General features: G+C 38.1%; 1 protein-coding gene across 2 annotated transcripts in view; it reads right to left on the bottom strand.

Moving 5' to 3' along the window:
• CACNB2 (calcium voltage-gated channel auxiliary subunit beta 2) overlaps positions 1-25,725 on the bottom strand; it is a 229,490-nt gene that overhangs the window by 198,708 nt on the left and 5,057 nt on the right. For both annotated transcript variants that reach the window (XM_088524320.1, XM_088524319.1), the window contains exon 2: positions 20,284-20,376. In XM_088524320.1, coding sequence (XP_088380446.1) covers positions 20,284-20,376 — 93 coding nt within the window. The remainder of the gene's footprint in view (positions 1-20,283; positions 20,377-25,725) is intronic.

A 25,725-nucleotide genomic window follows, 5' to 3' on the forward strand; every position in this document is an offset into this window, starting at 1 on the left:
TCTCAACATCAGAATTTAATTTTCCTCTGTTGGAAAGTCAAGGTGTTCTGCTGGAAAGCATTTTAAGATTCCTGAATTGTTATAATGTCAGATACTTGCTAATTTTCTTATTGTATTATTAAGTATTCTTTCATCCAGAAACAACAGGCATCTTTTCATCTGACAAGGAATTCTGCTTAACATTTCTTGATCAAATGTTTTTCAAAAGAACACCTCTGTAGATAAGAGCAGTCAATCTGTCAAACCAGGCTTTCTGCAGCAATGCACTATTTTTAGCAAAACTTTACTTGAGACAGACTCAAGTTGAAGATATGACTTCTGAGGAAAACTTCGAAGAAAAGCTCATCATGAAACAGGTACTCAAGGAATGGAAGGATGGGACATCCTCAGCAGGAGGGGAAATCCAGACTGAGATCTGACTGCTTCTAGGTTTCGGTTGCTGCCTTGGAGAAGGCAGCACTGCCCTGCAACCCCATGGCTGGGACTCTCACCTGCAGCGTGGGAGATAAGAGCCTCAAGTGCGGCTGCAGTGCTGAACACTTTGCACAACTGGGAATGCCTCTGAAAGAGGAAATTCCTGGGCAAAAGCGTAGCCAGCAGTCAGGGCATTTCTACCTCCTGCAGCGTGGGAGAATGAGGACACGTCCCTCTGCAGGGGTGACCTGATGGCCACTGCTGCTCCTCACAGCTCATCTGCCATCCCTGAGAGCTGTTTTGTCAGGAACAGCATTAGACTGCAAACTTGCTCTGTTGCAGATGGGTCATTTTACACCTACTCTACTGAAAAGTCCCAGTATAGATATATCGACTCGAGCCGTGTTAAGGCACTGTGGGGAGGAATTTTCCACAGAAACCACCACAGAAAAACAAAAGCTGTTACAGATAGAAACAATATTCCCCTTTTTTTAGGCTCATTGTGATTACAGGCCTGCAATTTCAAATCACACAAAAAAACCTATCTTATATTCCCACAGTTTCTCCACTAGGGACAATGTCCAGCAGTTTAGACCTATGTTGGCTATGTAGGTAACCCTACAAAGACAGTTTTATTTCACTAAATTCAGGCGCAAACTGAAACGCCTTTTGTCAGGTTAAGGACAGTTCATATGGCATTCCCTGACGAAACCAGACCCACACACTTTGCTGGTGCTGGTGCTTCTCACTTCCTATCTCTACAGAAATGATAGGCTCCATCTGTAACGCTCAAGCAAACTGAAACAGACTTTTCACGTATACTTAAGATTTGATTAAATACATTACTATAACCACAAAAGCTCCCCAACCTTCACTGTAAAGTCTCTTTTTGCCATACCTGCCCACCCTCCGGCTGAGTGTCCTGCGTTTCCTCAGCAGGAGCAGATTCCTGCAAATTCTCAGGTGTAAGGATGTCCTCATCAGGAACCACTTCCAGCACATCCTCTGCAGCAGAACTTGCAATTTCCTCTGTGAAGTCGGAAATAAGAGACTCCTGCACGCTCTCGGGGGTCGGGCCCCGCGATACCTCCTCGAAAGCTCCTTCCATAGCTCACCCGCGGTGCGGAGAGCGCAGGGCTCCCGGCACGGAGCCGGCCGGCAGCATCCGCTCGGCCAGGCGAGGGCACCGACACCTGAACCCCGCTCCGAGCGCGTTGTTAATAAAACAAGACCTGCTGCCGGTTTCAAGTAGCTGCATTTCCAAATAGCTGCTCTAAACATGTCCACCTTGCTTGTGAGCTGCATTTATTAAAGGCTTCAGTTTAACAATACCTGAAGTTACGTTGCTTTGCGTATGCGTTAAAAATGGCACAGTGGCTGCTGTGGGAAGAAAGGACTGGGCACTGCCAGGTAGAGCCAGAATTGATTCAAACCACACAGGCTTATTGAGCTTGAGCTCAGAGCTATTTGTGACTGTTTTTAGGGCTTCCTCAAGCATTTTTCCTCAGGCTTTCTGTTCTCAACCAGTCCCAGAGCTCGCAGTAACTCCAAAATGGGGACAGGAACAAAACCAAGCGCACAGTTCTTCCATCTTGCAAGACCATGAAAAAAGCACAGGAAAGATAAGTTTATACCTAAATTATGTCCAGGACAATCACAGAATGATCTGGATCCAGCAGCTATATTTGAGCACTTGTGCTTTTGATTAGAGCTATCCAGTTTGGGATCAATTTAGGATTATATTAGACACAAGATAACTATAACAGGAATTTGCTAATTAGATTTACCCAATTTAAATAGAAGATAATGTGGAATTCTGCCAAGGGCATTACCAAATGAAAGTACAACAGCAAATATGTAACACTGGAAAAGACAGAGGTGAAGGGAAACATTTTGAATGAATTGGATACACTTAATAACCATTTCATTGAGCTACCTGAATGACAGTAAAAATGGATATCACTTGAGTCATCAGGAAAGAAATCAGAAAAATGTTTGCAACTTCTTCTAAGATATAAATAAATAAATAAAGTAAAAACTAAAATTGCACAATTAAGCATTCCAGCTATAATTCCAGTATTGATAGTAACTCTCAACAGGGAGTCAGTACAATTGGTTATTTATAGCATTGTTAATAATACTTAAATGTTTTCCAGTGGGATTAATCAGAAGAGGAAATATCTGCTAGCATATTAAATGGGTTTCATAGACTAACACAGTATAAACAAATCACTGTTATTTACTTTTTAGTGTTTAAATTTCACATAAAATAACATGCTAACATGGGTTAATTTTTAGTAACCCTGATATTTTTTCAAGATATCATGCACAACTCTCACTGCCTTCCACAAATTGTCTACTATGTCAAGCATCTCTAAATATGTGTTAAAAGCAGGAAAAAAAGTAAGCTAATTCTCTTTTTTTAAAAATCTGTCAGGATGAATAAAGAATGTCATCTCAACTTGTGAATGTTAATGGCATCAAAACACATTTCTGATGACTACTTCCATATCTATAAACAGTCATTTAAACCTTCTTGGTAAAGTAAAAAGTCACCATGAAAAATAAAAACTTCTTTTTTTTTTGTATTATTTCAGTTTATATCTAATTTTGCTTCCTGTTGGAAATAAGTGCGACTTGAAAAGCAAAGTACAGACTTCTGTACAATGCAATAGATAAACTAGATCTTGATCTGAGCAAAGAGAACATTTTATATTCTTACAGAGTTTGGTTTCCAGTACCCTTTGGCAAGAATAGAAACTTAAAAGCATGATAACTACAGTCAGTGCGCAATAAATAAATAAATAAAGGTATCTTTAGTCTCTGGGACTCTAATGATCATCTTTACAGAGTAGTGGTGCTATCTTTATGTAGGACCAGAAAGTCTGGATTATCCTGTAACACACCTAACTGTGACGGCCACCACCGTCGTTGCATGGTACCGGCACAGCCAGTTCAGGGGGAAGTGCCTTTCTTCTGTGCTACAGTCCTGCTCAGTTGTGGTTAACACACACATTGATACATCCCAGAGGTAAGACTCGCACAAGACCTGGCAGTCTGAGACAGCCTCCCTGCCACATTCAGAATTTCGGAATTTCTGATATAAATAATTCAAACATATGAGGCAAAAAGATATGAAGTCATTTGTGAGGGCAATGAGTTGCATCTTCAGGGCATTTTTTTCCATTAAAATAATCCATTACTTACAGACCAGATGACAGCTCCAAGAGGAAAAAAATGGCTGTTACAAATCGTGCCTCTTTAATACTTAAAGTTCCGAGCAGATAAGGATGTTACATACTGAATGCTCCTGCCAGCTGTTCCAGCACTTCATATTCTTTCCTTCGCTTCCTGCTTATTTAATAAAAAGGCATCACATTTGCGGGAGAGCCCCCTGCCCAGCAGCAGGCACTACTGCCTGACAGCCAGGTCTTGTGCCTGCTGTGTGCTTGACAGACGCAAAACCAAAATTTTCATTGCTCCTAAAAGTGTGGTGTGTACTTCCTCACTCAACTGAAGCTGCCTCAACACCGAAAGATTTTTAATTCATATTTTCATCATCTCTAAAATGCAGATTTTTTTTTAAAGGGTATACAAGTTATTTGGAACAGAAGGTGTTATATGATTCCAGCCAGAAAGTCTTTTGAAAAGCAAATCCTAATACTGCAGAGACTGATACAATCACACAGACAGCAACTAAAAAAAAAAAAAACTTCTGAAATAAGAGGTACGATACGAAGATATCTAAAATTTGAAAATAACTTATTCGTATTTGCAGAAATATTTTAGAGAAAAGTGAAAATGTGTGTCCAACACATTTTAGAAAAGACCATTTATGTTATTATACTAAAAAAAGTTTTAGAACAATTTCCTACCAAAGTATAAAAGCTGCAAAGCTTGGATAAAAACTGCTTTTCAGACATTTTTTATTTATCATTATTTATTCTTATCAGGTTTACTTTGTAATTAATTTAAGCAAATACTAACACTGCTATATTTCTGTCTTTTACTCCAAAGTTACTAATGGTTGAATCATAACAGATTTGGATTTTTTTTTCTTTTTTTCTGAGAAAAACTTTTACTAGAATTTATCCACAATAGCCACACTATAAATTCAGCTGTGAAAAAGCATAAAGTTTGCGCCAAAATAACCAAAATGAAAAAAGGGTGATTACTTCGGTGCTTATCTTACAGGCAGATAATGGGGACAAGCTGCAGATGAAATATCCAAGGTTGTCTCTGAATTCCAGGTATCTAAAAATCCATTAGTTATACATATATATGTCCATACAGTTTACCTGTTGCTCACTTTCTCATATTTTTTCTTGTATCTTTAACCGAGATGTGATGAATTGTTACAGACTGGATTTGACTGCTCATAGGTATGATCTCCAACCTAAATAGGAAGCCAGATCTGCAGTTACAGGGAAGATAAAGAAATGTTTCTTAAATTGGAGTGCCTGTGCCCAGTCTTGCATTTGCAATAAACAGAGAGGCCATGGAATGCATACAATGTTGAAGAGCACAGATATAGTTTACATGAGCAAAAAACCACTCTGATTCCGAGCACATTCCCCTCTGAGTGCTCTGGGGCAACTTAACGCATACGTTGGGTGTTAACATCTGACCGGAACCAAGGCTATCTCTAAGGGAACTATTTTCCTTTAGAGGAATTAAAAAACAAACAAACAAACAAAACATACATGTGTGCACACGCACATGCACACATACACTCTGTGGGTGACCTAAAGGTAAATATATTTATTGCAGCATATGCATACACCTCATCATGCTATGCTCTCATAGCAGGAAAAAAAGTCGTATCACGGAGGAAAAATGTACAGCAGCCCACAAAAAAGCAAAGTTATTCTAAAAAAAAAAGAGCCCATGGAGGAGAAACTGTATTTACAACTAGGAAGTTTGGCTTAAACTGGAAACTGCCCCCCACATTGTTCCATGCACCCAACCTTCATCGTTGGCCTGTTACATGACTACCTCTAAAGTTACCTCTCATAGAAGACAGTTGAGCACTGCAAACTCTCCGTGTGGCAAAGGATAACACCAAGTTCTGTTCCACATAAACAGAGACATCAAGCCCATGTGGAGGCAGGCTGCCCAGACACAGGAAAACAGAATGTTTCTCTGCCTGTGTTAATACCACTGCCTTTGAAGGCAGAGATACGTATCCCAACTATGGTATAATCGTCTCTTCCAACAGTCTCTCCACAGGTTTTGTTTCGTACTTCTTATTTGTTGTTCCTAGCAGTAGGCACATTCCATTACAATTAATATTTTGAAAGATTGTTTGCCAAGACACACATTAACTTCAGTTTATCCTCACTTTCAGATTCCTTTATACTATGAAAAACAGACTATATGGATCCTTGCTTGCTTTTTATGGTTTGGATTTTTTTTTTCAAACAGGAAGTTAAGGAGACATTATATTCCAAGACAAAGGAAAGGTAGGAATGGACATTTAAAGAAGATAAGCAATCTGATTAGAAAAGTTACATGCTAGCTACACTAGGACATCAAAATTCTTGCTTAAATGAGAATTGTAAAATTACAGAAGAACCAAGCTCTGTGAGGTCTGCCATTTGTTTTACTGCTCTGCACCCCCTTATAGACTAGAATTACATAAAATAACAGCTTTAAAACAGTTTTCAAAGCAATCTCTTGCTGAATTTGCTGACTGTCATGCCATTTCAAAATTGCTTTGCTCAGAAAAGCATCAAGCATCGAGCATCATACATTAATGACAATGAATGTATGAGTAAAAGAATTATCCTTTTAAAATGCTCTCTATAACAATCCCAGAGGTCTAAGTTTCAAGACACCATGTTTTAGATTCTGTAATGGAGTCCTCATCATGCATTTCTGTTTGTTGAAAAATTACATCTAGGATTGTGACATGTACAGCATGGTATTACCAATAAAGCTCACCATGCACTGTCTGAACAATAAGCTTTTTCACTGTAATGTTTCTTGGGAATTACAGTATTAGATTAATGAGATGTGCAAATGTTTTATCAACTCAATCTCCAGAGCAGTGAGTCACTCCTAAATGCAGAATGGCAATAAAATTAAAAACATATTACAGGCTGCTGTATTCTACACCCTATAGGTATTGACCATATGATTTCAATAGAGTAGAATGGATGCAAAAAGGTCCTGCAGAAATGAAAAAGCTTGCACTAAACATTGTAGCAACGTGCACCCTGTCTGTATTCACTCAAAATAGCTAAACAGATAAAACTAATGCTAACCAGCTGCAAAAGCATCAACTGAGAATAAGACTCTAAGACATAAGTATGAACGAAAGAGAATATTCACAGCAACCAACTGCAGGCAGCCAAATGAGAAAGCGAGTTTCCTCCTGTTCCCTTTTACTCCATGGGGCTACAGTTTCCCGCTGCTGAAGGCTATTTTAAGTAATGCAAGTCAACATCTGGAAGAGCTGAACCTTCTCTGTGACCATCACCAGAATGCTGCTACTTGGACCAAGGTCTCAGCTGACACCAGCAGCATCCACTTAGGCATATGCAGCAAGCTAAACAGCAGTGAGGACTGACTTGGTCCCAGGTTCTCCCTTTTCTCCTAGAAAAGCAAGATAAAAGCAAGAAAAAAAATAGTCTAAAATAGAATAGTACAAACTGTACCCTATCTTCTCATGAAAAGAACAGGCAAGTTTGCAATGTGGATAGCAATTAATAGATACTCTTAGATGGTAAGGATGATCCGTATAAGGAAGAAGCAATGTTTATCCAAAGGCTTCAGTCACCCTCATTTATGGTGCCTAGAGACCTAACAAACAACAGACTGCTAGTAATCAGCTAAAGCAGTTCTATTCAGAAATCCCTAGTATGCCCTCCCCAGTAGATGGGCAATGTAAACTCTTTCTAGAGCTAATGGGAGGATTGCTTTTCCTTCACGCTGGCATCCTGGCTTTCCTGACTAAAGAGGCTGGAAATCAATCATTCTCTACAATGACATACCAGCTTCCCGGGCAGCACACAGGCTCCTTCTGGCTTGTGCACTGCAGTTCCTTCCCAGGGAAGGGAAAAAGAGTAACCCAGGGTGCAGGTGGGATGTGCGCCAAACCCAGGAATTGCCTACACCTCACATCATAAAACCGGGGGGACTGAGGCATCCCAAGTCCTCCAGGGTTGCATGGTAATGTTTTAACCTAAACTCCTGACTGCCAGCCTGTTCCTTATGTTGCACACATTTTTCATTGGGAATGACTTACACACTAAAATTGCCAATATATTTTGAGGTAGATTCTATCTTATTGTAAACTTAAGAGCTATTTCATTTAACTCTTGACTTACAGTTAAAATACCATTTTCACAGGAAATAATAATAATAATAACATAATATTGTTTACACAAACACAGACTTTAAGGGAAAGTCCATTAGTGCAAATAATACCAAGTTATAGTCCTATTGCACAGCTGGCAGAACCACTTCAGCAGGAGTTTTTAAAAAGCTGTACAAATATTTGGTAGAGAAAAATCACTGCATTAGACTCCGAGTAAGCTCAGAGGTAAATGTTGGCCAGAAGAATTGTAAGAGGCAGCTTCTTGACCTCAACTATGCATTCTAAATTACCATAAATAATACCAGTCTTATAAATACAGTGATCATTTATAACATGAAAAATGAAATTCTACATGCACTGCCAAGAAGGTTTGCTTAGAAACTTTCTATTTAATATGTTTTGTATAAATTAGGAATAGGATTTTCCTAAATTCAACATCTACCCAACGGTCAGGCAATGAAAGGAAAGCAATGGATATCTAAATGGAAATGGCAATGGAAATCTAACTCTCCTTTTCTGAGGCATAAATTGATTCAGAATTATAAGCTGATTGGCTATAAATTCCTAAATGCTGGACAATGACAACTGCCTTGGGAACAGTAGAGTTAATCTTAACACTAGCCATCAGCAGTTGTAAATGGCTTGCAGGATCAACAGAATTGGTAAGTGTAAGCGTGAAACACGAGTCTTTCACAGCACAAAAATTAAAAACTGGAGCTGATCAATGTCGCCTTGTGAGCAACATACATCAGTCTTAAATCAGCTGTGAAGTACGCGGATGCATTTAAGAACAACCCAGAGGATTGACTCCAATTCCAGACAGTGAGAAAAAGGGATGTTTTGCACTTTTTGTCCATCGGCTGTTCTGCAGAGGTGATAAAAGCACAAATAAAGGAAAGATCTATCAACAAATGCAACCTTCCAGAGCCTCCCTGCTCCCTTAATTCAACAGAGAACTTTTCCTCTTATTTAATCAAGCAAATACTGCAGCAGTGTTTTTCACTATTAGCATGTATCTCTCTTTCCCCTGGTGACCTGTATCTCTGAGCTAAATGTAACTCATCCACAAGTGCTTCCCCACATCAAAAATGAAACATCTGTAGTTATAACGACAAGCAGGAAATGAAGTACAAAAGGTACAGTTTTTTTTCAGTGTGTCTGGGCTTCTTTTACCATTTCAGGAAGTAAAAAATAATCAGATTTTCTCAGAAGTTGACACTGCCTAGAGAAAAATTACAGGGTGTAGCATAACAAACAGTGCATGGCATCACATGTCAAAGGAGACCAAAGGATTTTGTGAATATCGCGTAAGGATTCGACTCTATAATTTTGCCAAAGTGGAATGCTGATTTCTTGTAAAAAGAGGAATATAAGATTAAATGCCAAATTCTTAAGTGGTGTTAAATTCAATTTCTCCATATTGACTTTCAGGCATATAAGGGGAACCAAATTAGGTATGTGCTCAGATACACTCTGAATAGTGAGAATTTGCTGTAAGGATAAAATGTTACACTATCATACACCTCAGATTGCCAGGAGTTTGGTAGAATACATATATAGACACACATATACATACAGAGAGAGAGACAGAGAAAAAAAATGATATATATCCATATATTAAAAAAAAAAAAAAAGTTTCTGCTTAAAATGCCCATGACGAAATAGGAAATAGCTAAGATTTTTGTAACTACCAACACTCTGAAGTACACAAGCCTGTATGTGAAAGATGCAAAGAAAATCTCCAGGGTATAGAGAGAAAATTATAAATGTAAATGCTGAGCCACCTTGAGTTTTATTTTGTCAAAAAAAAAAAAGAATCAAATCTTTGGTCGAAGATAAAGGCTCTCCTTTTTTATTATTATTCTTTATCGACAAGAAAGTGTTTAATTTAAGTCCTTCTCTTGGCATCATTAAGTAATTATTTATGGTAGTATCCTTGACATATGAGTCCTTCAAAAAGTATGAAAGAAGACATGGCAGTAGGCAGGATATATGTCATCAATCCCACAGTAATAATTATATCCATTTGACTGAGATGATGACAGTCCACAGATACTTTAAGAAAGTCAACTAATTGCCAGAAACAAGGGGCTGTGATCCTCTGAAATGGCCATCTCAAAGCCAACTAGAGACAACAAAGTTGCTTTTAACTTCTTCTAGAGTTAATACTTCCTCCTAGAGAACTTTGCCAAATTCTAACAGGAGGAAAAAAAAAAAAAAAAAAAAAAAAAACATAGCTTACTAAGGATGTAAGAGAGAACTCTCAGGTAATGTATCTCCTTTGGGGAATGATATATAGCCTCTGATGGAGTAAAGCATAGCTCATAAATCCTTAAATCTACCTGCAGACTTTGCAAACACTCCACCTTCATTCAACTACTCAAAAAACAAGTCCCTCCCAGCCTTGAGCCTCTCACTCAGTATCCATGGAGCCCACAAAACTTACCACAGCTGTAACTGTGCAAATCACTACAGAAACAAAAGCCAAGGAACTAAGTCTCAGACAGGAGAAGCTTCTACAGTCCCACCGAATGCATGAAATGCACCAAAGTGCCAAAGTCACTACATCCAATGAAGGATAAAAACAGTAAGTAATAGAATAAGCATCCAAGGTTCAGTCAACCAAACAAAAAGGACAAGCATTACACACTCTCAGAATATACCAAGAATCACTCTGCCAGAGACGTTCATGTAGCCGGGGGGATCTGCACTTGCCTAGGACTAGCATCAGACACAGTTGAGCAAGCAGATGAAGAAACACAAAAGCAGTCTGCTTGGCTGAGATGTGACTCTGAGAAGCACGGGAAAAGTAAAGTCACTCTCCTGTTGAGAAAATCTTAGTCAGGAATCCTCCTCTATAATTACGCACATCAACTTTATAAGTAGCTTCCAAAGAAGACCTCCAGATTGATGCAGAAGCTCAGGAATTTGTAGACCTAGATGTGAGTACAATTATTTAGTTCTGAGCAGCTGAGGGCAGGCAGGAATCAGATATCTCATCTCCATCGCTCAGTCAAAACACCAGATACAGGCTGGTAGGAGCCCCAAGCTCTGAAATGTATTTGGCAATCGCACATTTCTGGAGGTGCGCAGTTCCCCCGCACCATTTCCATTCCCTACCAATGCATCCTTGTGTGCATCTGATTCCAAAAGATCAGCCATTCTGCTTTAAGAAAGCGCATGCTTTGCACTAAACAGAAAACTTTCAAAACAAGCTTTGATACAGCATTACTAAAGCATTTAATTTAAGCAGAGTATTGAGGAAATGAATGCAAACAGAGCGAGCCATCTCCAGAAAATCATGAACATCATGAACAAGGCATCCACAGACTTGCTTCAGAACTAGAGGAACTGGAAAGAAGCTAAACTGCAGCTCGGTAATGGGCACAATCCCCTTTCACCTCTGGTGCCCATTACGAGCATACTTTGGGAAGGTACGTGGCTTCAGTTTACACAGCTTAGCCAAGGCTACTTTTTCTCTTCAAATCTTTCAGCAATACTTAGCGTAATACTGCAAGTTCAAGGAATTTTTTTAAATGCCTGCGGGTTTTCTAAAATAGATAAATATCATATGTAGGCTGAACACTGTGCAAAAAAAAAAAAAAAAAAAAAGAAGTATTAGTATAAGTAGTACCTGCTTTCCAGCAATTAATCAAAAAAGATCAGAAAAAAAAACATATCTTGAAAAATTGGTTCTATATAAAAAGCACACAGCATGCTGCCAATTCTTCCAGACTGTCTGCAGTGAATCATGGCTTCTTAGGACTGACTGATGCCATCTCTCCTCCACTTGTCTCTGACATTTGATTCTGAGGTTTCCTCTCAAAGCATCACCACACTTCTTTATTATATAAGGTGTTAACTCATTTTTACATTCAGATCTTAAAATACCCTAACAGTGTGGTCAAACAGTTGGTCAAATCTATTAATACGCTTGTTTTCTTTGTCATTTGTCTAATAATGCTTCTATGTTCCCTTATCTCAGACAATAACAGGAACAAAAAGAATTTACAGATGTTATCCTTTGATATCCTCCCCAAACTGTTGATGGAGTTTGAGCAAACATCATGGGAAATCTTATTTATTTTAATTTTATTTTAGCATATAATTTTAACAACGCAAGTATCCTGGGAAAACATTTTCATTTCAGCATAGATAGTAAATGATGGATTAATTGTAGCAAACATTGGGAAGAGATGTGTAAAACTGACCAAGTTCTGATTATAACTCTCTCATAACTCCAGCAATTCCCTCTACAGCGATTTGAAGGACAAGTGTGGAAGAATCTTTTTTTTTTTCTTTATAACCAAACATTCCTTTGCCACGCATACCATTTCAAAGGAATGACTAAAGAGTAAGGTCAAGGAAGGTGGATAAAGAATTGTTTATTTTCCAGAGCTCTACGCATGCAAGAAGATGTTTTAAGAAAATTAGTCAGGGCAATACTGAATACATACCATAATTTTAATGGTTTGTATAAAGAATAAATCAGGCTAGCCATGCTTCACTGTTTCTAGAGGAATAATGGTGTTTGCCTCTAGCTCAACCCCTCCAAAAGCAGCATCTGCTACGCAGACCTCAAAGCCACCTGATCCACTGTGGCTTAAAGCTGTATTTCTAACCCAGAAGACATAGTGTCTAAGCCTATTTGGCACCAAACCAGGTTTGATCTTTGTCCTGTAGCGAACTTCACAGATTTAGGATGTAAAATCATACACAGATATATTTCTTCTTTCACCTCCTCCATCCTCTCCCTTTCAGATCCCAACTAATCACAAGAAAAGGTTCATTTTCCTACCCAAGACTTGACTACTCTATGGTAAAGCATATGATGAAAATTATTTCTTATATATGGTGACTACAGGTTTACATAGAGTTTATTATTGATGCTATACATCTGTAAAGCATTATTAATGACCTCCTTCACAGAGAGCAGAATTCAGATATTCCGCAGTAACAGATTTGAAGGAAAAGTCTTCAAGTATTTCATATACCTAGAACTATTTCAGCTCCTACAATTTTGAAACAATCCTATTTGGCAACTAAAATAATGTGTGATTATCAATGGAAATTTCTGTCTTAATCAGGCACACATGGATGTCACTCTGCAATTCAATGCAAGAAGAAAAAATATTGTAAATTTGTTAGAAGATTTACCCTTAATTTTAGAAGTAGCAGAGCATGAAACTTTTCAATGAACCTGATAATCCACCAAAAGCAAATATCAGTCAGACCAGAGGAAAAAGCAACATTCTAATCTTCAGAAACATATAATCAGTGCAGGAAGTGCTGCCTAAACAAAAAGCTCAAGAGAAGACAGCTCTCTGCTCTACCCGCCTATAAAACTGGCAACTTCCAGTAATTGGATAGAAATGGCACTTATATATGTTTCAATGTATTTTCTTAGTGATGTATGAAACCAAATGCCCCAGAATTGCAACAGGAATTTACTGGTGGGGTATTCTGAAAGAAAAAAAAATATTCAATAGACTCCTCTGGAAAGCTGCAAAGTACCTTCCTTTTTTTTTCCCCCCTGAAACCTTTCAGCCATAAGAAATGGCCAGACTCCATGCAGAAGCGAGGCTGAAGCAGCTTGCTGCAAAACTGCCAACTAGCTTTTATTTTTCCTTAAAACCACTTGTATTTTGGAGTATAAGATGACATTTGCTCTAAAGATGACCAAACTACTCCCTTGTGTTAGACACTTGTTCCCAATCAAAACCATACTGCATAAATGGAAGCCCTGAAAATCAATGTAACATTTGTACCAAGAAAAATAATTTCAGATTTCCATTTCTACAAAAAGAATTAAGTCAGCAGTTACATTTACAGTGTATCTATCCATAAGTATAAACTGAACTTTGCAAGTGACTTAAAATATTTTATTTCCAAAAATTTATCTCCAAAAAAACACTTGTGAAAAGAAACTTTTTCTTTTTTTTTTCTTTTTATGGCTTACTTAACTAAAAAAATCAAAAAATGAAACAAATCCATTCCAATTAAATAGGCCTTTAAGAAGAAATTGTCAAAACACCTTACTTCATGAAGAACTTTTGACAGTTTCTACATTAGCTCTAATTGAATACACACAGTGGAAGTCTCTTCTCATGGCAGACGCTTTGCATGTCAGTGCTTAATATACTTATATAAGACATATATATGTGCTTACATAAGACATCTATGATGATAGTACATAATGGAACCTTACATTTAGCCACAAGACTCAATATTGAGTAAAACAATGCTGCACTTGAGAACCAGAAACCACAGTGAATTTCCTGGGAGAAGCGAGGGACAAAATAAAACAGAACACTTCTCATTCAATCCTATTCCTTATTTTGATCTTAACTGTTTACAACTGTGTAGTTCTTTCTCATAATTCTTGCTGTTCCTCATCCAAAAACCCAACAAGGCAGGAGGTTCTCGGATCAGGTCTAAAGCAGTTCTTCCATGCCTTTACAAGGTGTCCTGCATGCAAAACACACACTGATTCAAACGGCAAGAGCAAGACTGCCAGAGAGCCATCACCAGTCCTGAAGGTATCTGGCCAAAAACGAAGCCTGAAAACACAGCTATGCTCCAGCCTTGCTGCTCACTCCCTGTGCTATGCATTAGCATGGAGAAGTCTCCCACCGCACATTCAGCAAAGTCCCAAAGCCGATGCCTGCAAAGTAACGTCACCCACGCGTACCAACACAAACCTCCTATCCTGCAGTTTTAATAAAAGATTTTTTTTTATTCCTCCTTGCAATGTTCTCACACCTCTTATGAGAAGTATGAAAAGACTAAAGGCAATGTATAAGAAGAGTTTTACGATGCTTTCCATGTTTGCTTTGGTTGAGTGGGTCTTTTTTTTTTTTTTTTCTTGTTGTTTGTTTTTTGATTTTTTTAAGCACATGGCAGCATTTTGATTTCTATTCTTAGAAACCATTTGAGGCAAAAAGGGCCCATGAAAGAATTGAAGTCCGCAAATGAACTTCCTCTCTGCTGGGTTTTTTTCTCAGTCATTTCCCCTGCAGTCATGCATGCCAAAATCCCATGCTTTATAGGGGCATCTGTTCTAGTCTCTCCAGGCCAAAAAAGGAGACTTTACAAATCCTTACTACAGATGAGGAAACATATAGCCCAATGGGCCTAATGTGAGTTTCCCATGTCCACAGGGCCTGGAAGTGCAGTTGCACAATTGGCTTCGCAGCACTCAGTCACCAAATGGGACAGTCCCTTTCTCCTCCCTCCCGCTTCCTTCCTGCAGCCACACATTCCTAATCCACCCCTTTTCAAAAAAATCTTTCCTCCTGCTGCCCCTCCTCTGCTGAATTTTACCAAATGACTGTAGAATTGAGATAATCAGCCAATAATGAAACTTACTCTACATCAATAGCTGCACTGAAGCATTTCTATGAATCCCTCTCTTGTCATTTCATCTATCCTTGTTATATGAACTTTGCACTCTGTGCAATACCCTTAAAAAGTTCTGACATGCATCATTTTGCAATGTATGAAAGCTATAGGCATCGGCAAGAATGAAAAGCTCCCTTCCTCTCTACAAACCAAGCACATTCTTGTAACTCAAGACACACAAAGCATGCATCAATCTGAAAGAGTACTTTAAAATAAAGTAACTTAGATTTTCCGGCTAGCCACAATCTTGGTCACACACAGTCTTTAGAAGCAGTAACAGTCTTAAAAGAGAAAGCACGAGTAGTATCAGATTGTCAGTACTGGGCATTTAGACCAAAGATTGCATTTGTGCCCACTCTACAGCAGCAGAGCACACAAGCAGACCAACTTATGGGGAGATTGTAGGTACCATCTGGAACAGAAATTCACCCCTTCATGAAAAGGAAAAACACATATAGGGAAGTCCTATATGTGAAAAATCAATTAAAAGAACAAGAATGAAATTCTGGCATTATATAGTTCTCTGGTGCACTCAGGATTAAAAGGCATGTTTATGAAAGGATCTAAATCAATATTTTAAAATACTTTTTAGTGCAAATCTTAGTTTCACCATTCACAAAATTCAGCAGGTAGTTACACAGTTAGGCAAGTGTCCTTAAAGGAAAACAGGAGAATAATGAATTCCCTACATAATTATTTATAGCCGTGGTTTTGAGTGAACACAGTGTAACAGGCATCGAGCCAATACTTAAAGGAAAAAAAACACAGATTCATAAAACCTTAAATATATCACTAAGAAAGTTCACAGTCTACAGACTATTTCACAATTTAATCTGTCTTTGCAATACATATAAATCCCAACAACTTAGACTGCCTCTGTGATTAATCATTAGGATTTAAAATAAAACCTCGACAAGACAGGTCTAGAAGTGCAACCACAAAATATGTAATGCTACCAGAACATGCAATTCACTTAAAATAATATTGCTGGGAAGTGCCCTAGCGCTGTCTGCAAAACATTTTGTCTGATCCATGTTTTGAAAAATCCTTGGGAACAAAATCATTACTGTGCATCAGTCAAAATGGCAGCAAGTACAGATCTGATCCCGTTCAAAGCCTGTCATAGCTAACCCTAAAAACAAGCTGCTTATCAGTCCCGAGCTCAGAAAAGATGATGAAAGCCATATAATGTCATGTTCTCTAGCTCCCTAAAGACAACGATTAAAGTCAACGAGGAGCTGATGAAAGCATGTGTGCAATGGGGCTTCAGTTTTCCAAATATATGGCTTAATTGTCAATACGAGTTCATAACACAACACACACAAAATTCTTCCTTCATCTACTACTGAAAATCAAATAGTAACTGCTAACAAGTAAAAGGAAGCGAAGGTATTATTCGTTTTTTAGATTAGCCTTTTAATCAATAGTGAAGTGTATTGGAGACTTGGAGACAAAACTAAACAAAAAAATCTGCCAATATTAGCAGATTAGAAAATAATCCAAAACACTCTCTTAAAATCTTCAAGCTTTGTAGTATCCCAAGTAATAAATAGAAATAAAAGTCTCTATCAATAGATAACATTCACAGGACAGATGAGAATCATCTTGAGAAGAATCTTTTTCTAAGTTGTATTTTACACCCACAAAATCATTCTTGCTTCAGTTTAACACTTCTTTTATACATACTAATAGTAATGCTATTGCTTTGCTCTACTTCAGCATTCAGAAAAAAAAAAACTTTAAATAGGAAAGATCATTCTGCACAGGGCCATGACCACAAATTTCATCAGTGTTATACAACAGCAGGCATTTTTAAACAATTTCAATGAAATGTTACTTTGTCCTCTTTCATTCAAATAAAACTATGTTGGCATTGTTTTTACTACTGAAGCATTTAGTGTGCATTGCAGGAAATTTGCCAGGTACATATTGGAGCCAGAAGTGCATATGTCCTTACAGAAATAGTAAGAAGCAGTCACAATAAGGCTTTGTCAATATAAGTAACAGATACCATCTCCCTGCCCCTTGGAGCAGCAGCTTTGATTTCACTGGCCAGAGGCTCTGTGGATTCTCTAAATCTCTAAGTTAGCTGCTGTTACACAGTATCTTTATCGCTTTACACATACCTTAATTTTCTTCAGCATTAGACATACCTGTCTTCTATGATCCAGCACCAATATACTCTACTGTTAAAAAAATTTCACTTTCCACTAATGCTTACAGCAAAGAATCTGCATGTCTTTCTCATCTCTCTCAGTTTAAGGACAGCTTCTCAGAAAATAAAACAAAACAAAACAAAACAAAACAAAACAAAACAAAATAAAATAAAATAAAATAAAATAAAATAAAATAAAATAAAATAAAATAAAATAAAATAAAATAGTATGCTATTGATTCTACTACATCTGGATTAATCTGTCCACTGTGCTTTTCTGTAGCATTCTTAATTTGTCGAGACACTCAGAACAAACACCAAATTCCTAGCCTCACTTCTCCTGCAAATAAATGGTGAGCAGAACAATTATGATCAATTTTAACGATATTAAAAAATCTTCCAAGATAGATACAGGTACAGAAATAGGTCATAAATGGCACTCAGCTGTAAGAGACTAGGATAGACCCACAAGCTTAGCTAGCAGAAAACAACTATTCTATTTAATGCCCAGCATGTCTAGCATCCTTGCCATGCACCTGGCAAATCTTCTTTAGTACAGGAGGAGACCAAGCTGTCCACAAAGGAGAAGCGTAGCAGGACTGCATGCTGAAGATGCAAGTCATAGCTTCTAAAATAAACCTGGTAGCAACGACTGGAAGACACACTTCTGCCAGATATCCACATATCTGCTACAAGTCAAACTGCTCTTCGTGTGCATAACTTGCTAGCCATGTTCTGTGATACTATTTTTAAACAATGCTATGTAATAGGTTTCTATCCATTAGCATCTCTTCATCATTCATCTTCAGTGACGGTGACATCTGAAAACTGAGTTGGCTTGAAAGCTATAGCAATCTATTAAATCTGTGATTTTTCACGGAGGCACATATCACATTTCAGTCATCTATGTCATATCACTGCTAAACTTAGACTTACTCCAGTTAAATATATAAATCTCCACTCTATACTAATCCACACCTGAGGTAGTTGTGCTTTCTGCTCCCTCTATAGCTAAGGGAAAGATACAGACACTTTTAGAATGCAGTTCACCTACCCTGCTTTTATGTTCAGAGGATTTAATGACTAAAGCTCCACAGTCTGGACAGTCAGCTAGATCTCCACTGACTATGGAAGTCCAGGTCAAAAGCTAGATGCTTGATTATTCCCACCCCACGTCTTTGCTCTGCTCCCCGCATCACGTCAAGCTGAGATCCTTAAAACGAGCTTACAGTTTATTCTGACATGTGGAGCTATCAAAGATTAACACTGTATATCTGGAGGGCTTTGGCTCCCTTGTCAGGGCTGGCAAAGCAGCAGCCAAAATTACTGCTATCTCACATACTCAAAGGTTGAGGGTTAGATCTCATTTAGGCAAATGAGAAAAGCAAAGAACAGCGTGCAGCTGGTGTAAAATAAACACATATACTCTGCTAAAACTGTTCCAAGCTGAACTCAAGTTTCACAAGAAGCTAAGGAAAACAGCGACACAGATTTCTTTACAGTAGTTCCTCTGATGTGTGAGATCATGTTGCCACCTCTAAACACACAGGGCTGTATTCCAACTTATTTTTCTCCGAGTAGTTTTAAAGAGGTCAAAGTAATGCAGCTAAAAAAAATCCACCTTAGAATCATAGAATCATTACGGTTGGAAAAGGCCTTCAGGATCATTGAGCTCGAACTATAAACCCATCACCACCAAGCTGGTTAAAATCATGTCCTTAAGTAAGTGCCACATCTACACATTTCTTGAACACTGCCAGGGATGGTGACTTCACCACTTCCCTGGGCAGCCTCTTCCAATGCTTTACTGCTCTTACTGCATATATTTTTTTTTCCTAATATCTAATCTGAAACTGCTCTGGTGTAACTTGAGGCCATTTTCCTCTTGTACCTTCATATTGTTTGCTGCCACTGGTAAACACCCATGAGCAATTAACCCCTTACCCTGTGCCAAGGTGTAAAGTGTTGCACTGAGCTGCAGTAAGGACCCACCCTTATCAAATCCATGCACTAATCAAAACCTGATAATGTGGTCAATGCAAGATTAAGCAGAAAAATAAAAAAAAATTAAATCAAGGTTTTGTGACTGAGAAATAAGCAGACAACCAGGTAGAGAAGAAAGTCTGGTGTCTCCTTGACGAAAAAAAAAAAAAAAAAAAAAAAAAACAGAACACAGCTCAGAAAAGGATAGCTTAAATCACAGGACTTGAAACCTTAGTTTAAACCTCTGCCAAAATATGCAGCAGATGCATTGCTCTATGCTCACTTCATGCTTTGGGAGTACTGCTCTCAACCAGGAGCACTTTTAAACACATTATTCTCCTAGGGAAAAAAAAAAAAAAAAAAAAAAAGCTTCAGCAGCCACAAAGCACACAAAGCCACAGCCATTCTTCCTCTACTGCTCATTACCTTTGTTGGATTTATCAAGCCACTTCCAACCCCTGAAGGCTCCTCTCCCTATGCCACCCCTGGGAAACCAATGGGCATGTCCCAGTCCCAGAACTCTGCCATCCTTCCAGCATCAGGGCAATGCGGATAAACTCTGCTGGGGATTTCCCCTCCAATCCATGTCTTAATATAACATGAGAATGTGGGAGGAAGCATCCAAGTTCTCCCTGCCTTGGATGGTGCTATTTTAAGCAGGAAATCCCCACAGACTGGCTGGGTTTTGATGCTTCCTCCTCCCAAGTGCTGCCCCTTCCTTCAGGCTCTCCATCAGACTCCAGCTTCTCCTCCGGCTCTGATCACCTGATGGCATTGCAGCAGGGAAAACACTGAAAACTGTTATCCATGAAAAAGAGCAAGAAATGAAGAAATATTTTTCTGCCAAGATGAGAACAGTATCAGCCAAATACTCTTCCATCTGCAGCAGAGACTTCTGCTATTTCTCAGGCTTCAGTATCACACTTTGTTTGGGTAACTTATAGAAATAATATTTTGAAAATCAACATCAGTAAGTTTGCCAGCCTTTTAAAAAATGAAAAATACATACCTGACGTACGAAGCTATTAGAGGTAGTATCAGAGGATGTACTTCCATCTGATCCTTTAAATCGGTTTTTCCTTCTTGCCCCTTTACCATAAGACTGTAAAAAAATGATCAGAGGGACAGCATTAGTTTATGTAACACCAAAACTTCTACTACAAACATCACAGACGCACCACGGTCTGCTACATTATGAGGGATTCAAACATTTCCGTTATGTAACAGGCACATACTGAAGTAACTTATAGGATTATTTGCCTAAGTGTGTACTTAAACAAGTAGGATGGATCAACTGCACCCTGAAAGTTTACTTCTTCACATTCAGGTTTGGGGAAGCACTTACAGACTTGAATAGTTATATGATTACTCCCATAAGTTAAAATGATGAAAAGGTACTGTTTGCTTTGTAGCTGGTTTAAGTACACGGGAGATACTGGATAGTACATCACAGCTGAGGTAAAATTAACAGCAAGTGGGGACAAATTGTGATTCGGATACAGTATTTTAACATAGGAAGAGCATATAATCTAAAAATAAAGAAAAAAATGGCAATATATAAAAGAGCAGAACAAACAAAGAAGGAATAAAAGGTATAACTGGAAAAAGAAGAATGAAAAAGCAGGGTTTCTATTAGCAAACCACAAGGAGAAAGTAATGGTTTGCTGAACTAAAAGTGATTAAAGTTAAATATGTTTTCAAAACATACTAAATGGCTAAGAAAAAATAAAAAATCTGAACACAGACCACCAGTAAACCAAATTGTAGATAACATCTTGGCACTGTCTCAGACACTTTTCCAGGGCCTCCCTCCCAGGTAAAGCTCAATCTCGCTTCACTAAGCTACATCGAATCTAGTGACATTGCTGAAATTCATCGAAGCTTGTCTCAAAATCATGTCTTGATTACTTCAAACATAATGTTCCTCAAGACTGATAAATGCAATCTCTTACCACTCATCATGCTGATGTAAAGGTCACTTTACTAATCCATCTCTCCTGATCACGTCTCCCATCTGCAAACACCTCCCACAGCTCCCGTCAACACGCGGGGCCTTGTCTTCACTTCCAGGGCCCTGGCCCCCACGCAGTTTAACTCGCAGCTCTGCTCAGCACCCAGCACTCAGGAGGGGAAAACAAACACGAGCCCTGTCACCTGCATGCCCCATTTCCAAAGGAGTTATTTCATATGCTCCCCTAGACTATCTTGCTACACTTCTCCCAAGAATGCAACTCACTCTACAGAAAGCTTACTGCTTGCCTTAAAATAAACCAAGGCCCCATGGATAATAGGGTACTAGCGTGATGATACCTCAAAATATTACACTAATGAATTATAATATTTGTCTGATACCCTTTTATAGATTTGCAAGTCTCTGTATCTCCATCCCACTGTTGTCTTTGGTCCATATTGAGAAAGTTCTTAAGAACTTACTGGAGAATGTGCCTGAGAAGATGTCTCAGCACAGTGCTCATGATAAACCAGCCCAGATACAGAATCTCCCTATCTCCATGGGACAAAGCTGTGCTCTTGTCCTTGACACGGTTTGGGCAATCTTCTGAGCAGCACACTGGGCTACAGGCCCCAGTCCCTTCTGCTACCGTAACAGGGAGAACCAGGCTCCAGTACAGGCTCTGAGGTGCACGTATTATCAAGGGCTTGTGGGTCTGTATGGTCATGTCTGTCTACTATCTGAGCTCTATCCTAGACCTGCTACAGCTCTAAGGCTGCAACACATACAAAAAAAAAAAAAAAAAAAAAGATGGATACTCTGCAATCTAAGGGCAATTAAGAAGGATGACAAATTTAAACTGCTAACAAGATTATTTTTCAAAACAACGAATGCAGATACCTTGGTCCAAGAGATGCAGCAGAGTAATCTCAGGAGTGGTATCTGGACCATTAATATCGACTCTGGGGAAACTCCAGAGCACTCTTTGAAATCTAATATGATGCCAGTATTTTAGAAAGAATGACTCAGGTAACAATAGGTATGACGCTGACTGTCAGCAAATTAGTTTAGTATCTGCTACATCACTAAACCAACAAAGGCTTAAGAGCAGGATAATTATTTTCCCCCAAAATACAGATTTATGGGAAAGAGATTTTGCCAAATCAACATGATTTTTACAAAACTAAAACATTCATGCAATAAGTTTCTGAAAGGGCCATGAATTGACAGCACGTACTTGATGTTTAGGACAGAACAATACAAAAACCAAAATGCTACACATTATAGAGATAACAAGACTTTCTGATGAGTCTAGAACTCTAACACCCCAGGTCGCAAGATGTAAAATATAAACTGACTAATCAATTACTTTATATGGTGCAGTTTTAAGACGGACCTTTGGAAAACTATTTCGATAATAGAAGGGTCTTCACAGATCCATAAGAATAAAGTTTAGATTGGAAGCACAATTAATATTAAAATATTCAAATAGTTTTCCAGTTACTGTTAGAATAGACAGAGAATAGTTTTAGGACAATCATCATTTTCCATGCAGTATAGTATAACATTAAGGTACCTGAAAAGTATAAAATATATCTCTGGCACTGAAGCTATAAAAACCTATAAAAATCAAAATTTACAAATAAAAAAATGCAGTTACGAAAGTAACTATCACTGTACTGCAAGAGTTGATTGTTATCTGCTTGACCAATTCTTACGAAAGGATGCTAAAATATAATTAAAAAAACTAGAGAATGTAAGGCATTTACAGTGTAGCTTAAGAATATAAAACATTCACATAGAGAGCACAAGCTTATAAATACTGTACAGTATAGCAATGTGTAATTCCCAACAAAATGCAATGGGAATGTACATATATTATTCTCCTACACAGTCACGTTTTTGTATTTGTACACAGTTTCTATATTTTTATATGAATCTTAGTGCTCAGTTTCATAACACAGCAAAAATCACTACAAAGGCAAAAAAGGGACTAGAGTTATGGGTAAAACAACACTAGAATAAAAATGTGTTACAGTATATGCAGTATTTGTATATGCATTCCAAAAAGCACAGATAAAATGCATGCTCATCTACCGGGATAGCAGTAACTAAAAGCATTTATCTCTGAGAACATCTCAAACTGAGCCCTGCCTCAATTTTTCAGTTCGGCTTATTCCTCTAGTCAGAAATGTTGGAGATATTGTTCTAAACATGAGACAAGCATTCCACAAACAGATTCTTACATGTTTAAGAAAATGATTAACAGTTAAGAAAGGGTCTCTAGCATGTAGAGAGAAATGCATACTCATCCATTTTGCTCCTTTGAGTGCATTTTTCCATAGTATCTTCATGCAAGAACAATACCTTTCTATTTAAAATAATATATTAGCTATTTGCAGGTCTGGGGGCAACTTTTTTTTTTTTTTCAACCATGAACCCAATAGGTTACTGTGATTTTTGTATTAAAATTAACTGTCTTATCTATGTTCCTTGCAGCAGTTGGCTGTAATTAGATAGCTAAAAATAAAGGGCTGAATCACGATATGCAGACAGTGGCCACTAAAAGCAGCAACATGGGATACTCTTCTTCATATCACACAGTAGCCCTAGCTAAAAGCTGAAGAACCAAACTGGAACCAATGTCTGTGCAGCCCTGGACACTATCATCTCCAGCAACCTCCAAACCAAGCATGAATAGCTGCCTATGACAAACCATAACTTGATCCAAAAAAAATTAGTATAACAGACTCCAGTCCTGCAAACGATGAGGATAAATTTTGCTCACAGGAACACTATAAGTGGATTTCTGCAGAGCTTCTTACACAAGTAATGTTATGTATAAGTTTGTTTACAAGATCAAAATAGTAGCTTGGCTTATTAGTCAGATGCGTGAAGTTCTTTTAAAACTGGCTCAGTCACCTGAGACAAGAAACACAACACATGCATTTATGCTCTACAGCTTCTTAAAATACCTGACAGAGGATGAGAGACCTTACAAAAACCTTCCAAAGTAATCCTGAAAAAGAAATTTCATCCAGCAGTTTTAACAAAGCAAAGAAAGGCTCTGCTTACTAACTCTGACTTCAAATTACATTATGCAACCTTTATTCATTCAGTCAATGTAATGAAACAAAAATTGGGAATCATATGAAGTATTATAGACATGTATAGCAGTTTCCTGATAATTAAGTTTCATATACAATTATCTCAAGTTATTACAAACAGATGACATTAATGTTGGTCAATGAAGCGCTTTGACTTTTACGAGATGCGGCTTCAACACACAAAGCATACAACCATAATATTTAATTCTCTAAGAAACATGACAAACAGAGGGCATGGCTAATCACTATCTGCAAAATATGATCATCTGGAAAAAGACATATAAAACATTTCAAATGTATCCACAAATAGGAAACCAATCTTCAGTGGAAATCTTAAAATGTTATTAAACACTTTTTTTATACCAAATCAGAGAAAAGCAGCATTCACAGGATGAGCCTGAAAGTTGATTAATTATAGCAGACAAAGCAGCACCAGCATTGAGGCTGACAGAAATGCTAGTGGCAAAGAACAAGCCCCTAAAAACTAGCCTACTGGTATCATTCAAAGAATAAAGCAAAGGTGCTGACGATTTAGGCATCAAAGTCACTGAAGTGCAGCTAGGCCTGGAAACAAGAATAATGAGGCAAGAAAGGTACTGGAGAGAACAAAGCACACAGAAAACAAAATCACAATGAAGCTTGCATGATCTCAGCAACCATGAACAAACAACCAATTACAAGCATCAAAGAACACCTAGAAGTAAAGGAAAAGATGATCCTTTAAAGCTTGTAGAATTGCTAGATAGGTCAGAAATGAGAGACAGTGAACTAAGCATTTTCTCCTTCCCATGTAAAAGCTTTGAAAGTTATTTAAAAATGAACACACATTGGATAAAGAACAGAATCATAAGACAATGCAGAATATGCAGGTCCAACACCATCACTCTCTTAGGAAAATAAGCTCCAGATACTTTAATGGGTTTCTTACACGAAGGCAGCTGAGAATGTTCCCATAGATAAAACCTTCTGAATCCTATCTGGTGAAAGGCCAGACCTGCCACGAGTAACAAACCTTACACTCCTAAAACAAAAAACCCACCAGATGCTGTGACCTGTTATAGTATTTTAGCACCTGCTAAAATACTGTAAATCCTCAGACCTGTCACGCGAACAAAATAACCTGAGGGTCTTTGCGTATAAAGGGTCATCTATAGAAAAAAGACATGAATATTTCTGATTTTTTGCACCACACATCAGAATAATCTCATAAAGGAGGGGTAGTTGGCCCGACCCTATGTAATATAGATAAAGTCTTCATACAATAAGACCTGAAGACGTACACCTTAGTGATAAGCTTCCCAGCACCCCATAGCTCTGTTCTAAGATGAGAATTGGCACAGCACTGGACATGTATTTATGTATTTATCATGTAATCACATGTATTTATCCAAAT

Source organism: Tinamus guttatus, unplaced genomic scaffold (assembly GCF_059628265.1).
Source record: "Tinamus guttatus ecotype Peru unplaced genomic scaffold, ASM5962826v1 Tinamus_guttatus_pri_ptg000209l, whole genome shotgun sequence".
In the NCBI taxonomy this organism is placed as follows: domain Eukaryota; kingdom Metazoa; phylum Chordata; class Aves; order Tinamiformes; family Tinamidae; genus Tinamus; species Tinamus guttatus.